General features: G+C 44.6%; 1 protein-coding gene across 3 annotated transcripts in view; it reads left to right on the forward strand.

Annotated features, from left to right (window-relative positions):
- The window catches only part of ARHGAP20 (Rho GTPase activating protein 20), a 146,423-nt gene extending 130,865 nt beyond the window's left edge, over nucleotides 1-15,558 (forward strand). For all 3 annotated transcript variants that reach the window (XM_061628622.1, XM_061628623.1, XM_061628624.1), the window contains 6 exons: nucleotides 2,867-3,045; nucleotides 9,892-10,053; nucleotides 10,437-10,546; nucleotides 10,941-11,130; nucleotides 12,489-12,603; nucleotides 13,003-15,558. In XM_061628622.1, the coding sequence (XP_061484606.1) occupies nucleotides 2,867-3,045; nucleotides 9,892-10,053; nucleotides 10,437-10,546; nucleotides 10,941-11,130; nucleotides 12,489-12,603; nucleotides 13,003-14,747 (2,501 nt within the window). In that variant the 3' untranslated portion in view covers nucleotides 14,748-15,558. The remainder of the gene's footprint in view (nucleotides 1-2,866; nucleotides 3,046-9,891; nucleotides 10,054-10,436; nucleotides 10,547-10,940; nucleotides 11,131-12,488; nucleotides 12,604-13,002) is intronic.
- The last annotated feature ends 2,216 nt before the right edge of the window (nucleotides 15,559-17,774 follow it).

Below are 17,774 nucleotides of genomic sequence, written 5' to 3' on the forward strand. Positions count from 1 at the left end.
ACTTTCAAAAAGCTTCTGATATAGTCCCTTGCCAAAGACTGCTTGGTCAACCCAGTGTGTGGCAGCTGTGAACAAGATGAATTCCTTGTTAGGGATTGTTAGGAAAGGGATTGAAAATGAAACTGTCAATGTCCTAATGCCATTACACATAAATCTATAGTATCTGTGCCTGATGCAACTGTATTGAAAATAAGCGAGACCTTCGTGAACATAAGGATTGTGCCAACTGGTCCTAGTTCCAAAAAGAAAACTGCTACTGCTGTGCTATCTGGCCACCTGTCATGGTAAGACAGAGTATGCAACTGGTTGCTGAGTCTGAGGGTCCCACGCTTGAGGTGATGCTTGACCCTGACATCCAGTGCATCCATTGGATTTCTGAGAATCTGAACTTTAATTTATGACTTGTTAAGTTTCTAGACCTCATGGTTTACACAGGTGAATAAATAAATACCTACCACCCTGGAATTTGCTCCTGTATTCAAAAATAAGTCAAGCAGTGTTAACTTTCACCAGCTTACAGTTGGGTTTGTTTTCATTTTTATATCATTGAATGTTTTATGGAAAGAATTTACCAGCCATTATACGTTTTAAAACAAAGTACACTTTTTAGTCAGGTGCTGCTTTTAATGAAAAGTATTCCTCCTACTCCAAATAAAGTGAACTTCTGTGATTACATGCTGTGCAACAAAAGAAAAAAAATAACCTAAAACTATATAGGGTAATACAGCAATATTTAGCTGGATGACTTGAACACGGATGGGGAACCATTTTGTTTCTGATGAGCTCACTGACAGTTATAAACTGACTGGAGGGTAACTTGTATTATTGAAAATAAATAAAGAATAATTTTTAAAAATGCATATGAAGAACATATATATAGCCCTGCAAGTGATCTAACAGGTTTGCACATACTTTCAAATAGTTTTTCTGTCTTGCAGATGTTATTATTTATGATTATAATTCATTATTTAATGGATTTCTGTTCCACCTTTTAAAGTATGTACACTCCCAAGAGTGACTTTCATCAAATCAATAAAATGTGCTCTCTCACACACACATACGCATGCATGCAAGCACATACTACTGGCCACAACTTGCAGACTAAACTACAAAGGACACTCTGATTATTAACATGGATGCACTGAGCTTCCAAACTGATTTCCTGCTGCTATTTCTCTGTCCTGTGAATTGAAACAAATCTTTTCAACAATCATAACTGATTCTGTTGGTGGGTAGACTTAACTATTTTCTCAGTTCAGCTCAAGTTTTATTTATTTATATTTTAAATATTGAGAGACCTCCTTTTATCAATGATCACAGAATCATCTTGGGTTCAAACTCCCTAAAGTAGCTGATGTGGGCAACTATTGGAGAAAGTACTATACTGGATGCACTATTATTCTAATGCAAAAATATATATGTTGCTTCATTGCATCTATGCCATCTAGCTCTGTGTGTGTGTGTGTGTGAGTGAGTGAGTGAGAGAGAGAGAGAGAGAGAGAGAGAGAGAGAGGAGAAAGTTCTTGTGGTTGAAGTTCTGCACACCATCAGAACTTCAATCAGCAGTGGTTGTCTCCATTTTTTGTACACTTTGTCAGGGCATAGGAGCTTCTCTCTTTTCCTTTTCCCCAGCTAAGGAAAAGTGACATGGAAAGGAAGAAGAAATACCTTCTCCTTTCACCAAGCAGCAGCACCACCCTTCTCAGAACTAGGGCTGATAGACACCATTCTTACACTCTTGTCAACCTTTCATTGTTGTTGCATCAGTAGCAGGACCATTTGGCTTTCCACCACGTCGCTCAATTTAGAGAGGTTGGTGCAATGCAAAATTGCAGTCTGTTGATTTACCACACACATAAAGGGTTAATCAGAGACATCTTTCTTCAAGAGCTCAGGTGTCACCATGTATAGTGGGTCATGGTTGTTGGAGAAGGCACTTGCAAGCTGCTGAAGTTAATTCTGGTCCGAGCACCACAGTCATCCCTATAGCTGAAAGGTTTGCCAAGAAACTTGGGGCTCTGTGTCTGTTTGCCAGGCCTCTTCTCTTTTCAGGCCTCTCCTCTATAATACTCTTGAGCCAGGTTATGAGGTCTTTGGAAACAATCTTGGCTGCCATGGGCCATGAACATAAGGCAGCAAACCCAGTTAAAAAACAGGAGTGCTGGAAAAAATGAATAGGGGCTGTGAGAGAAATCCAAGTGGCCAGATGGAAACTGAAGATACAGGCTGTAAGTCTTCACTTTTGAAATCAGCAGTTGTATTAAGATAAGCAAGAAAAGAGCAATGGCCATGAAAATAGGTTTTTGGACCATTAGTTCCAATGTACAAGGGATCATACAGAGCTATTTATTTTCTACTTTACACTTCCTCTAACATGGCCCTGCAAAGCATCCTTTGTTGTTCAACAGGCAGTTGATTCCTTTCTCTTTACCCTTTAAATAAAAGTCTTACCTGTAGAATTTTAAAATTGTAGAATCCAATTTTCTTCTTATCTTTGTAATATTTGTTGCAGCCAAGTGTTCCTGTCATTAGAATAGAAACTTTTGTGTGTAAAATCAATCAGATTCTTAATACAGAAAGAACTTACATTCAAAGAGAGTGAACTGGATTTGATACACCTCTCTATGTATAAGAGTAGTTTTGGGGAATTTGTCTTAGGTCCCTTGCATTCTCCATTTAGGCACATTACCATACAGTGTGGGTGCCAAATGGAGGAAGCACGATCAGCTCTATGGGAGCCAGTTGTGTTCATAAAACTTCCTTCCCCATTTTCAGAACCATCACAACAACTAAAAATAAGGAAATATAGAATATGACATGAATTTGAGTTTGCTGTGACACGGTATCTTTTTCTCCCCCTCCCCAGAGTTTAGCCAAAAGCCATTTAAAAGGAAAAGATCAATTATAAACTGGGCCTTCTGGCGGGGAACAGGGCCCCCACTGGACAATGCACCGCCATCTCCAACATCTCCTGTGTCAGGGAAACTCTTTGGCCTTTCACTTCCAGCCATCTGTGAGAATGACAACCTACCCAAGCCAGTCTTGGTAAGTCTCCCATTCATTCAAGGGCTGATGACTGGAGTTTCTCTAATTTATTTTATTGTATTTCTTTACATTTGTATCCTGCCTTTGTTCCATCATCTTACCCAAAGTAGCCTACATGTGGTTCCCCGAAAACCTCCCATTCACTGACCCACACCTGCTTAGCTTCAGCAGGGTGGTGACCTCATGTACCTTCAGATCATACCTGAAAACCTTTAGACAGGGAATGGGAAGTAAGTTCACAAGCTTATGGGAGGGGCATTTGGCAGGGACTTGGAAGACTTTCAGTTCCCTCCTGTGGTAAATCATGTCTGAAATTGTGATTCTGTCCAAGCAAACTGTGAAAATGGTTTTTTGGACCATTGGTTCCAATATACAAGAGATCATACAGAACTATTTATAAAACTACAACATGGAGGGACCAGAACTCCACATCACCCAGGCACTCATGTGAGGTACTGCTGGGAGGAAGGGTGGGAGATATAAATAAATAAATAAATAAATAAGAGTATGCTGAAGAATATAGTGGTTTTCCCCAGACAGTGTGCCATCAGGTGGATAATAGCACCACCTGATGTCCAAATGCAGGAATGCACAGGAGTCAAGACTTCAGCTGCACCTTCCGGTCTTCACCCCAATCATTCCTGCCTTTGTCCTAGGGGGATCCTTTCAGCCTTAGCTCTCCTTTTAGAGTGAGTCTGTTCTTTGTTGGTTCTGTTAACTTTCTCTTTCTGTCTCTCAGTGTTTATCTGTTAGTGTTCATTTGTCTCTCTCTGTCTTGGTGTGTTTGTTTTTATAAAAAAAACTCTTCTCCTGAGGCTTGCTACTGCGGCTTCTTTTTGACCTTCTTGACCGGTCAGAGAGTTTGCTCCCGCGGCTCCAGGCTCTGGCTGCCTTTTTCTCCTTACCTTGTAGCCTTGCCTCCCCAGAGCCGGCAGTCTTCCTTCCTTAGCCCCGCCACCCCTTGGAGCTCATGGCTGCAGCCCTTCTCCAGCCCCGAAGCTTCTCTCAGCCGCTTTTCCTCCCAGTTGCTTCAGAGTTCTCTCCAGGGCTCTGTCCTCCTGCTCCTCGGAGCTCGCAGCTGTGGCTCTGCTCCTTTGTTCATTCCTCCTGAGCAGTTCCTGTGCCAGCACAGGATCACATTTTGCCTTAGCTGGCACCACACATTTCCAGAGGTGTGGCTCCGCTCACAGTGCTTTTGCCAGGCTCTCCTTCTGCGTGCCACTGCCGCACGTCTCTGGAAGCTTACGGCTGTGGCTTCAGTGGCTCCGCAGCCTGTGTCTTCTTCTGGCCAGGGAGCGCAGGCTTCCCTCCACTCCTGCCTTGCCCGTCGGGGTTTCCCACCATTTTCCCATCCCCATCTTCAGGCCCTTCTTCTCCATCCGCCATTTTTGTTTGCTGTTTTTCCTGCCTTTTTTTCTCTGCCATTTTAGTTTGCTGTCTTTCACACCTTTTTTTCTTCTCCAGTCTTACCAGTGCCTGTCTGCTTGTGGTCTCCTTCCCTGTCTCAGACAAAGGAATAAGCGCGGAAAAGGAGGAAGCAGAGAAGATAGGGAGGAGTAATAAGGAGTAAATTTAAAAAGAACTTGGCTGCATTTTGAGATCAAACCGCACTCCTCTACTATGTACATGTTACTACTAGCTTCCTTCAATCCACTGCACCCCTCTACCTGTGCATGTGTTGATTGGTTCTCCACTGTACCCCACAGTCTGTGCTTGTGTGATTGGACTTCACTGTACTATTGCCTGGTACTGCTCCCCATTACCCTGTGTGTGTTTACCATGACTGGGCCATCTTCTGCTGAATCTATGGGCATGATTGCTGAGCCACAACCATATCTCCATGATATGCAAAAGCAAGCATCTCCACAGCCACTGGCATCACGGTCCGCGTCTAAAGCCAAATTGTGTAGTAGAGTTTCCAAGCACATTCCTTCAAAATGTACTAAGAAGTCACTTTTCTCTGCTAAGCAGAACGCTAACAGACTAGCTGGCTATATCAGTACCTCTACATCACGTGGTGATTCCACAGAGGGATGGCAAAGGCTGGAGGCACTTTTCCATTCACCTGCTGAGTCTTTGGAGGAAGAATTGTAGGGTTTTCCAAACCAGCCTCCAGTGGTACCTCCTCGCCATGGTGTCCCCCACATGCAGCATCTGATCCCTGTATCTATACCCTCGGCTGAGCAATATGGGCCATCCACAGTATCACTGTGGCAGGGCGTCTACCATCTTGGATCATCCTCAGTTGTCCTGTGTTCGAGGCGCAACCCTGTGTCCTCTTGCAACTTTCGCTGCCTTGCAGGGCCTGCTTCTGAATCATGCCTTCCTATCTCAATTCAGATACACTGTGCTGGGATCAATCTCATCTGAACTGCAAAGGCCGGCCCTTGTCTCTATGCATCAGACTTCACCTTCACCCTCCGTTGAGGAATGTCCAGAGCAACGATAGGTGTCATCTCCTAACCCCTTTGATTTCTACAAGGGAAAGGTGCAGCTTACTTTAGAGGCTGAAGTGATCCACCCAATCCTTTCATTAGTCCCAAGGGGGATGAGGCTAAGTGGAGTGGGGAGTCGGAAGGAGAGGAATGTTTGCACCGTTTGTTTCAGTCTTCAGACTATCTCGCCTTATTTCACAAGTCCCTAGTCATATTAGGCCTTGACATGCCAGTGGCTGAACCCACATCTGCCCTAGTCAAGGGGGCTAAGACACTGAAAGCTCCCAAGTCTTTGATTCATTCATTCCCAATTCCTGACCTTCTTGACAGGATGGCGAAGGAGGAATGCGGTCATCCTCTTCATGCGCACTGCGTGATAGCTTTTGCTAATAAATTTTATTTGTTAGATCTCGAACTCATGAATTTCCTGAAGGTTCCTGCAGTGGATGGGCCCATTTCAAGTCAGGTCTCCAGTTCTCTCCTTCCCAAAGAAGGGGACTCTCAATTTAAAGACTCATCTGAGCAGAGTCTGGGCTTTGCTCTTAGGAGGACCCATGACACCTCAGCATGTGTCTGAGCCTCTTACATACTTCCTTGATCAGAGCTTCCATGATGTGGCTCAATGAGTTACTGGATGATCCTCAGCAGGACCTTGGTCAAACTATACAAGACTGTAGAGTTAGTGGCAGATGCAACATTCAATGCAACACAGTTTGCCACTAGGGCTATGTCCACAGGTGTGGTAGCTCACTGGACCCTTTGGCTACCCCATTAGGATGCTGACAACACAGCTCACATCAACCTTTCCCCTGCCCCCTACTCGGGCTCCTTGCTGTTTGGGAATGAGGCCCTCAAGGCAGTGCTGGTTGGTTCCAAGGATAAGAGGAAACTCGTGTTAGCCATGACTAAAAGAGATGATTGCAGAGCAGCCCCCAGACCATCATGTTACCCCTAACAGCAGTTCTTTCAGCCACCATGACCCACAGTTTTTGCTCCTCACGAGGCTACTGGAACAAGAAGCTCTTCTTTGGCTGTAACCAGAATCAGTTCCCAAGATGCCTGAGGCGTACTGCATCATCTGGCCATTGGGAATGTCAGCAGCACCAGTACTGATGCCATCCCAATAAGTGGCAGACGTCTTCATTTTGCCAGCACTTGGACATATGTAACTATGGATGCTTGGATGCAAGATTCTGTGATTCAGGTTACTCTATAGAATTCTGGGAGCTTCCTCCTTGCAGGTTTCTTCTATCCTCCCTCTCCAACTCTCCAGAGAGGCGGGCATGATGGTAGAGGCTATAAGTTACTTGCTTTCCATAGGAGCAATTGAGCCGGTGAATCCTCCGACTTTTACTCAGGTGTCTAGTCCATTTTCATTTGTGGAGGGCAATTCTAGACCTCAAATTCTTCAACTCTTTTGTCAGGCATGGGTGCTTCAAGATGGAGTCTCTGGCATCAGTTGTGGAGACTCTCCAGGCAGGGGACTTCCTGGCTTCTATCGATCTGAAGGAAGCCTACCTGCATGCACCAGTCTTGCCCACCCTGAGATTCACGTATGACCAGGCTCACTTCCAGTACCATACTCTATAGCTCTGCTATAGAGGGTGTTCACGAAGCTTATGGTTGCTCTGGTGGTACACCTCTGGCTCCAGGGGATCAACATCTATCCCTATCTGGACAATCTTCTGGTGCGGGCACACTCCAGGTCACAGGTATCCACATCCACATAAGTCTCACCCTTGAAGCTTTGAGGGACCATGGCTTCCTTGTCAACCTGGAGAAGAGCCACTTGATTCCAACTCAGCATCTTCAACACCTTCGGGCCATACTGGACACGACTCACGCAATGGTGTTTCTGTCCCCGGAGAGAAAATCAGCCATCATCCACACAGCTCACCACCTGATGGCTTGAAGGACAGAGGATGTAATGTTTCTGGGTAAAGCACTGGGACAGTTTATATCCTCCATTCACATCGTTCCCTGGGCTTGTCATCATACCCAACAACTCCAGTGGGTTCATTTGCCCTTTCAGCTGAACATTGCCGACTACAGCTCCCTCATTCCTACAGTTTTAATTTCGCTGGTGGATGGTGACCGAATATCTGCAGAGGGGAACTCCCTTCAGAGAACTCGAGAGGACCCTGATTACAGCGGATGCCAGTGTCCTGGGGTGGCGTGCCCATTGCAATACCCTCTTCATTCAAGGATGTGGATGGCGGCCAAACAACTGCTCAGCATAAACTTGTTGGAGTTGTGAGCAGTGCGTCTCACCCTCTTTCATTTTCATCAGAAGTTTCATCTGACCGATGTTCTCAGCTGGATCAACGACACCAGTGTGAAAGCACATTTGAACTGTCAGGGGGGCACATGATCAAGGGCCCTTCAAGCAGAATCAACTCTCATCTTCAATTGACCAAACACCACCTACGCTTCCTGAGGCCAGAGCACCTCAGCAGCAAACTGAATATCTCAGCAGACAGTAAGTTCTTTCTTGGGAGTGGAAGCTGCATCCCAGGGTATTTTGTCAACTGCAGTAGATCTCTTTGCCTCGACTCAGAATGCACAACTTCCAAGGTTCTTGGCAAGGTATCATCAAGAGGGCGCTGAGGCAACTGATGCGCTATCAACACCATGGCCAAGAGGGCTGTTCTATTCCTTCCCTCTAGTTCCTCTACTGTGACAGATCATCAGGAAGCTCCATCAGGAACATCCCAGGTGATTTTTCTGGCACTTTATTGGCCATGGTTTTTCTGATCTACTGGCTCTCTCAATTCAGGAACCATGTTATCAATCATCATGGCCACATCTTCTCTGTCAGGGTCCAATTTGTCATCCGAATCCCGACTGGCTGAGTCTGACAGCCTGGGTATTGAGAGAAGCCACTTTAGACATTCAGGGCTCTCTAAGGACGTTATTGCTACCATTTGGGCCTCCAGATAACCTTCCACCACGCATATTTATCGAGCCACATGGTCGGCCTTTGCTAAATGGTGCTTCAAACAGCAGGTTCGTCCGTCCAGTTCTGCTGTTAGCCATCTACTTGATTTCCTTCAGGTAGGACTTTCAATAGGGCTAAACTAAAGCCTAACACTTCACGCAGGCAGCCTTCAGCCATTTCTTCCACCTTGTCAGCACGGTCAGACCAGGCTTCCCTCAGAACACACCCCTTGGTCAAGCAGTTCCTGAAAAGGGCTTCTCTCCTTTCACTGCCTGTAGCTCATCAGTTTCCCTTGAGAAGGCCTGGCACTCTCTGGATGTACATTGAGCCCTAAAGGTTTACCTGGCCAGGACCTTGGACATTCGTCTGACTGAATCTCTTTTTGTCTTGTTTCATCCAAGGACCTTGGGGAAGAAGGTCACCAGCTCAACACTGTATTTGTTGGCTTTGTGCTTGCATCATTCTGACTTGTGAGTCTCTTTGGATTTCGGTGCCTCAAAATGGCACAGCCCACTCTACAAGGTTGGTGGCTGCTGTGGCTGCCTTTGCAACCAATGTGCCCATTGCAGATATTTGTAGGGCTGCTGTGTGGTCTACATCAAATTCCTTCATTAGACACTATAAAGTAGATCGTTATGCTTCTGCAGATGCTTCATTGTGGTAGGTGTGTCCTACAACAGGTGCTGTCCTCTTAGGCAGCCTGGGCTGCTTTGGTACATCCCACCTGATGGTATGCTACCTGGGGGAAATTGGTCTCATCTGAAAGGTGATTTCCCCAGGTGTCATGCCATCAGGACCCTCCTGGTTGAGGGGGGCTGCCTAGCTTGTTCTGGAGGTAATTCTTTCTATCATTTAGTGATTTTTTTCAATTCACTTCAACACAATCTGATTCAAATTACATTAGCTTCGTAAGTCGAGTTATTGCTAATGCTGTTCTTTACTGTTCTGTTTGTTCATATTTTGTATTTGGAGTCAAGATGTGTGTTATGCTGGTTGCTGCTCCTCGTATTCTTTTCTGTTTGAGAGGTGCATGGATCTGGTGTACATCTGGAATGGACTGGGGTGAAGACCAGAAAGAGTAGCTGAAGTCTTGACTCCTGTGCATTCCTGCCTTTGGACACCAGGTAGCACTACGACCCACTTGATGGCGTGAAACCTGGGAAAATCACCGTTCAGTTGAGACCAACGGTCCATTTTGCTATCACACAGCCTGTCTCTCTGGGAAAGGGCTGTAGCTCAGTGGCAAAGCATGTACTTTGTATGCAGAAGGTTCCAGGTTCCATCCCTGGGATCTTCCCTGTTGGAAATCCTGGAGAGCCACTGCCAGTCAGTGTAGACAGTACTGAGGTAGATGGACCAGATGAATGGCTTGATTCAGTATAAGGTAGCTTCCTATGTTCCTGTGTTAAACATGATGTGCCAGCCAGGGTTGTATGTGCTGATATATTTTCTTTTTTCCATTTCCTTTCATAGGATATGCTTTGCTTTCTCTACCAAGAGGGGCCTTTCACTCGGGGTATTTTCCGACGATCTGCAAATGCAAAATCCTGCAGAGAGCTGAAGGAGAAGCTTGACTCAGGAGATGAAGTGCACTTACTTTGCGAGTCCATTTTTGTAACAGCATCGGTATTTAAGGTAGGCATCTCTCCTTCCCACACACACCTTGCCTCTCTGTAGGAGTTATCTGACCGTTGAAGTCACACGTTGTGTGTCCTAGGATGTTAGGAGCTACCTTTTTTACTAAGCCAAACTTCTATTAACAAATTATTAGTCAACAGGAAGTCATGAAGCAGAGGTTCCTCTCAGCTCCTTAGGCTAAAGATGCGTAAGGTCCTGCTTGGGCAGGACTGTGTATGTGGTAGGCAGGAAGCAATCCACTACCACTGAGCTCTTTTTATAATTTAATGATGGACTGGTAGACAACCTGTGATGTGCAGGATATCTCTCCCACAAGTTGAGTGGCTTACTGCATACGTAACATTCCCCCACATAGTGTGCTGTTCATCTTTCTCTCTCAGGATTTTCTTCGGAATATCCCAGGCAGCATTTTCTCATCCCAGCTCTGTGATCAGTGGGTTTCCGTAATGGATGAAGGGAACCATGAAGAGAAGATAAAAAGCATCCACAGGTAGAATTGTTTGTGTAACTTCCTGTGCTGCTTCCAAAAATGAACACCCAGAAAAAGCAGAACTTGTGAAATGAAGTTCTTGTTGGCCCCACTTCAGTTGAGCTTATAAACTTAGATTTGTTTTGATTGTTCAGCATTCCATATTTGTCCCTAAATAATTATTCTCACCTGCTCACGGCATGGACAGGGTGCTGGTCTATGTGATTAAAGTAGAATGTGAGGATATTATTTGCTTTGCAAATTTCCATTTATCATGAAATGGGGCTCAGATTGGCGCAACTAGGAGGGTAAGCTAAGAAATGGAGGAAGAAAAAGTCTTTAGGCTAATTTTTGCAAAAAACAAAACAAACCACAAGTTTTTGTTTTTAAGAATTATCTTTTATGTGTTTGCTAGGCTAATGGAACAGATTCCCAGAGCCAATGTGGTGCTGCTGCGTTATCTTTTTGGAGTACTGCACAGCATAGAAAAGCAGTCTGAAGGCAATCAGATGACAGCATTTAATTTAGCAGTGTGCATTGCACCTAGCTTGCTCTGGCCTCCAGCTTCTTCAAGCCCTGGGACTGAAGGAGAATTCACAAAGAAGGTAAGCTAAGCAACAGCTCTGCTCAGTGGCTAGGAGTGCCTTTTACCAGCTTCGGCTGGTGAGACAGCTGCAGCCGTTTCTGGACTGGGATAGCCTGACCACTGTTGTCCACGCACTGGTAACCTCTAGGCTGGATTACTGTAATGCGCTCTATGTGGGGCTGCCCTTGAGGTTGTTCTTAGTCTGAAATCTCCTTGGTAAGTGAAACTGAATAGCCAACCTCTGCTACCACCAGGACCCCAGGAACAGGCACCAGAGACTGCAAAAAGATGAGGGGGGCACATTGTCATGATATCTTACCCCACACCAATCATCCTCAGGCCTCCAGGTTCAAGCTAAAAAGATTCCCAACATAACTCCAGGCTTCGCTGTAGTATATCACTCTTGTCCTTTTTGCTGCACCGTGCTGTATTGGTCTCTGTTAGAGAAGGGATACTTAGATGGATCTACCATTAGTCTTAGGACCAGTTTTATTCAGTTAACAGAATCAAGTAGCAAAGTAGTCTTCCTGGACTGTAGCCAGCGAGAGATTAATTGTATGACTATTCTCTCTCACACACACACAAAGAGAAATCAACATTTTTGTAGCAAACTCTTTTTGAGAGAGAGAGAGGGGTTCAGTCCTTGACATTCCCCCCTTCTGTGCAAGGATGTTTGTGGAAAAGTATTCACATGTACAGCCTCTAGTCTGCAGCTTGAGGAGGTTTAATAAACTGGGAGCAGGAGGGTAGTGGGAGAAGCAAACCCTTCACCACATTATTCTCTTGAATGCATACATTTGCCTCAAACCGGTGATAGCTCCTATGCTCTATTTTGCCAAAGTAATGAATATATTATTATTATTATTATTATTATTAATGTAAAGTCACATCTGCACAGAAATTCAGCTAGGTGTGATAAAGATAGGAGTGACAATCCATCCTGTCCTCTTTTTCCCTCTGTGTCCAATAACTCTTGTGGGGCACTTTCAGATTCCAGTCCAGTCTTGGGAGGCAGCCTAGAACAAACAGGTTGCACTAGGAGGATTTGTGTGGGAGGAAAAGAACTGGCGTAGGAACAGGAGCACACAGAGCTGACAGGAGGCAGGCAAAGGGAAATGTTCTCGTGTTCAGCAGAAGAGGAAGGCGTTGTGGAAAGAGCCTGTTCTGTGCCAAGGAAACAGCAGGGACTAGGAGGAAGGCTCCTTTGCTTGAAAAAGTGCATGCATCTCTCTCTCTGAAACATTTGCATAAATCCAAGGAATGTGATAATGGCTGGAAAAAGAGGAACATCTTTAGGGTGGACCATCAGAAGCAGGGCAAAAATTGAGCTTTGCAATGAACTGTGTCGTTTTCAAATCTATCTATCTTTGGTTGCAGGTTTCCATCCTTGTACAGTTTCTGATTGAAAATTGCTGCAGGATTTTTGGGGAGGAAATTACTTCCATCTTTGCAGATATAATGCCCAAAAATGACAACCAAGAAGATAGTTCAGGTAAGAAACTATAGAAGGGGAAAGGGGGTGCTTTTCTAGCATTTTAACTTTGGCTTCACAGGGAGCCTTTTGGGCATCATCTCCACAACAACTGTAATGTGTGGCCAGGTCACGGTATGGTATAGGGAAGCAGACAATGTGTGGTCTGAATGCAAAACTCCTAGGGTCAAATCTCATGAAGCTGACTGAGCAGACTCCAGCAAGTCCACTGTATTTTGCACTGATCCTGACCCCACAGGATGGCTGTGAGAATGACAAAATTTAGATTAAGAATTGTGAAGTATGCTGGTCGCTGTAAAATAGTAAATAAAAATCTGCTGTTGTCTTTATTAAGCAATGCTGCGTTTGATTCAGCAAGTGATGCCTCGGTGTACTAACACCTATCTTATACTCTTACAGATCTCTCTTCTTTTCATCTGAATGACTCCTCATATGACAGTTTGGAAAATGAGCTGAATGACTGCACAGACTCCTCATTTAACAACCTCATTAAAAAACGCGGCCAAGAGAACAGGAGTAGAGATTCTGTTTTGACCCTGAGTGACTGTGATTTGGATCCACCAGAAACAGAAAAGACCCAAATGAAGTTACCAGCCAAATCCCAGCCAGTGTCCATTTCTGCTGGCTTCCATCACAAATCTCCATCACGGGAGCACTCTGAAAATGAGTCTCTGTGCTCCATCACTTCCGGCTACTCGTCGACAGCCATCTCTGATGTTCTCCGAAGCTCAAGAAGACACAGGCGCTGCTCTGAACCCACGATCGGCCTTCTTGGCTCCAAGTTTACACCACTCAGTGGGTTTCATGAAAGTGCTGTGCGCAAAGCCAGCTGTGATGCTGTTCTTTCCCACACAGATGAAGACTATCTAAAGCAGCTTCGTTCGTTGCAAGTGGAAGGCCAGAAACTTATGAATCAGAGTTTGGTTATGGGGATAGATGTGGGAAAAGATGTTCCAGAAAGCCACAGCAGTGAGAAGAAAGATGTATCTAACCGCCTTCTCCCACCACCTCCACTTAGGTTGAATATTTGCTCAAGGACTAGCTGTTCTAGCTTATCGTCCCCTGGCACGTCCCCTTCAGGTTCTTCAATGAGCTCTCTAGATAGTGCTTTTTCCCAGTTTTCTGACTATTCAGTATTTACCCCGACTGAGACCTCCTCTCCTCTTGACTGTTCGTTTCACCCTCAGAGGAAACATGGAGAAACTTCCCCTGATTTTAGCACTTTCTCAGGTGTCCACCTTGGATCAGGGGTTGGTTCTTTTCCTAATCAAGCTGCCATCAGCCATAATGGCAGCTTGGTATGCGTTAAGAAAGAGAGCTTGGAGTGGCCCCCTCATAAAAGCCCGGTCAGTCTCCATCCCAGCACATGGTTAAAAAGCGGTGCTTCCACCATGAAAAACTGGACTCTTCGGAAAAGGGAAAGAGCCTCCAAGCAGGAAGAGGAAAAGAACTGTTCCATTAAAATAACCTTGGAGTCGCAAGTGTGTCCTTCGGATGCATCCGGGAGTAACATATGTCAAGGGCAAAGGCAAGGAATGGACAACTCTGTTGCAACAGATGGCAGTGCTGTGCTTGTGGGCCAGGAGAGTGATTCTTCTCAGGGAGCTGGGCAGCTCAGCAGTCTTCCCTTTTGTCCAATGGAAGTCAAGGATAAGCGGCTAAAGGCCTTGGAGCTCCTGGCTGAGCAAAGCAAGGAAGAGGAAGAGGAAGAGGAGGAAAGCTCTTCATTTCTTCCTTCCCATAAAAGGCAGCCTTCCTACCTTAATCAAGGTGCTGAATGTAAACCTGAGCCAGATGTTGTCTTCAGCACTGAATGTCGATGGGTCACCGAGGAAAACTTAAACAACTCTTCACTTCTCACAGAGGACAGAGCCCAGCAAACTGCAGATTCCAAGGATGATAAATCTTTGTCACGTACACAGTCCAAAGTTGCTGACGCCAACTCTGGGAGGGAATACTGTGCCTCTTCAAACTCTACCAAAGCTGAGGATGAACTTTTGTTTCAGTCGGATTCAAATAGTGGTTTCCCAAGATCCCAGGAAGGGGATGATGTTAGCAACACAGAATGGCTGAAAAAGCCGTGCAGTGACCCCAAATTTGAGCAAATGGACCAAACGTTTTTCACAGATGAATCGTATGTTTGACCAGCCAGTGTCAAATAACTTTTTTTTTCAATTTACCTTTGTTTGGTTTAATATCCCAAGGGGATATATTCTCATCAGGGACATAACAGAACTTGTGGTGTTTAAGGGATTTCCAGAGTGACTTTCTCAGTTATAGTCTTGTGATTTCAAAGACATTTCCTGGTATCTGGGAAGGCCCCAACAAAACCTTAAGAGAAACACTTGGTTCTACAACACTTGCAAACACTTATATATGTGCTTGCTATCCAGCTTTTCTCTGAACCACTCTAAACATTGTAAATCTGTTTTGTGTCTTGTTGTGGTTTGGATGTAGTGTGTAAGGTCAGCCTGAGCTCCATAGCTGTGGTATTCTATTGCTGTTTTGAAGCCAATGGTCCATTTCATTGTCCTCCAAGGAAAGGCATTTTCATGTTTTTGTTATGTTTCATGAGGCAACTGTTCAATAGTTCCAGTCATTTTCTCTTGCAGCAAAAGAAGGAAGTTTTTTTTAATGAAACATAAACACTGACCCTTCTATAACTTACAACTCTCAAGTTTTGTGTGTGTCACCTTACGGGCTCCATTTGAGTATTACATTTTTGTTTCCTTTGTGAATTGTTTCTTAATGATGATGCTCTCAAATGGCATTTTGTCTTGGTGGTGGTGATGTTAGGAAAAGCAGAACTTATGTAATGTTATTATATACCATTGAAATCTTTATTATAATATATTGAAAGTAATGCATTACCTTAAAAATGCTTTGAGATTGTATAATATATCTTGATAAATTTTTGCTATTGTATATGTTCTGAAATAAATGTATTTTTGTACTTGCGGAAAATGCTGCTACCTTTTTGAGTAGTTTGGGCACTGATGGTGATGTGTATCCATTGAGTGGTGTATTTTAAAATAAATATAACATTTTTGCCATAAAGCTGATGGGATGAGAACTGTTGGGCAAATAACATTCTTCTTGGTGACTTTTCAGGTAATTTCTGCCAAGTGCAGCCTGAGAATAAAGAGCACAATCCATAAATATCTTCAGATCCTACAGGTGCTAATAGCCAACAAAGTGTGAATACACTTTAGCCTAGTTATTACTTGAGTAGATCAACTGCAGGTGGGTGTTCAGATAATAGAATGTTCCTTCATACAAAAAATAACAACTCTGCCTATATAAAAAAATTAGATGTCGGGAATGATCCTAGCTAGCTAACCTAACCTTCTCCTGATATGTAGTTTTCTGTGTTCAGTGAAGTTTTTGGTAATGGAAGAGTATTCAGCCATGTGGGTGCCCATCAGCAGTTAACAGCTCACACTAGGGATGTAAGAAGGCATCAATTTCTGTTCTGACCCGTTTCCACTCCAGCTCTGTTTCTGTTCCACTGCAATTTGGTTTCCGACAAAAACTCTGTTTTTTATCTTGCTGTCCACTGTGATGGAATTTATTACATAATTAAGTTATTCCACACCATTGATTTCAATGTAAAGGAAATGCAAACAGGGAAAAAAGTAATCCATTACGTATTGTTTGCAAACTGAAAACAACAACAGCAGGGAATACCAACTGTATTTGCTGAACAGATTTCTGTTCTGGACATGGAACAAATAAGCAAACACTGGCAACTTGCACTCTTGTTTCCGTCAGAATTCCCCAACATCCCTACCCCATGCATGGGTTTACTACCTCCATGAGAACTAGGACTGTGTGATAAAGTATCACCTTTATGTGGTCTTTGGAAGGCCCATAGCTTAAAGGTGGACCATGTGCTTTGCATGCAGAAGGTCCCAGGTTCAGTTCCCAGCATCTCCGAGTAAGCCTTGGAAAGTTTCCTGCCTGAAACCTTGGAAAGTTGCTTCCTGTCATTGTAGACAACACTGAGCAAGATGGACCATTGGTCTGACTCGGTATAAAGCAGCTTCCCATGTTCCTAATGCTCTCTCTGTCATTCATTCATTCATCGGCGATCACTCGTGGCCGAGTAAGATTGTCTTCCAAGATAAGGTCTTTAACAGTGACTGTGGAGGCCAATTCTGGATCCACACAGCCTCCCACAGTGAGGACATAGGTTTCCAGATGGAAGATGGTCATGATGAGGATTTGTTTGACACGCCTTCCGCTCTCTATATACAGTGCTGAAAGCCTGTAACACCAGGTGGGAACAGTCCTAGAATCTTAGCTATGCTTTCTCTGGCCTATCCTAGTGTATGCTGAAAGGCTATTGAATGGCTCAAGTGATTAAAGAAACATGCCAATCCTTCTGTAGACCTGCACATTCACAGTATGCTATGCAGTTTGATCAAGCTGCCCTAGATTTATGCTACTGTGGTTAAAGCAGCATCCTTTTGCCAGGGAACTGTGGTATACCTATTCCGCTTTGGCCATTTTACTTTAAAGTCCCCCCAAACCCTCTTAATGTGCCACTACAATATAGCCACAGTAAGGTTGTACAGTGCTGGGTTTTGACAAGAGACTGTCTACGGTTGCTTAGGGCACCTGCTGCAAAGATAGTATAAAAAGTAAGCAGATGCCCTCAGGCCAGTGAGAACAGAAGAAGAGCTCGGATCAGATCAAAGATCCACCAGGCCTAGCATCCTGGTTCCCATGGTAGGCAGCCAGTTTATTAAAGTTGCAGTTCTTATAACAACTAGTTGGGATGGGAACACCTCAGGTAGCCTGATGGAATAGCTGGTCTCTCAACAGAGGTGATGGAGTAGCCCTGCCTCTCTTCTCTCCCTGTGCTCTGCAGCCTGATGGAAAGGCTGCCACCAGGCGGCAATTAAGAGAGAGCCAAAGGCATTAGGAGGGTTAGAATAGAGGACTCAGACCTGACCTACACACATCACTGGTGTGTTCTAGGGTTGTCAATAGGGCTTATGGGGGAAAAGAGCAGCATGGGTACTCCTTTGCCAGCTAGATAATGTTGCTTTGGTGAGCCAAGCGTTACATGCCAACACTTGCAACTTTTGCAATTCTTTCCCCTCAAAAAGGAAAGGGGACTTAAGTTGCCATATACTCTGTGCTGTCTACACTGACTGCTGGTGGCT

The sequence above is a fragment of the Rhineura floridana genome, chromosome 5 (assembly GCF_030035675.1).
Source record: "Rhineura floridana isolate rRhiFlo1 chromosome 5, rRhiFlo1.hap2, whole genome shotgun sequence".
Lineage (NCBI taxonomy): Eukaryota > Metazoa > Chordata > Lepidosauria > Squamata > Rhineuridae > Rhineura > Rhineura floridana.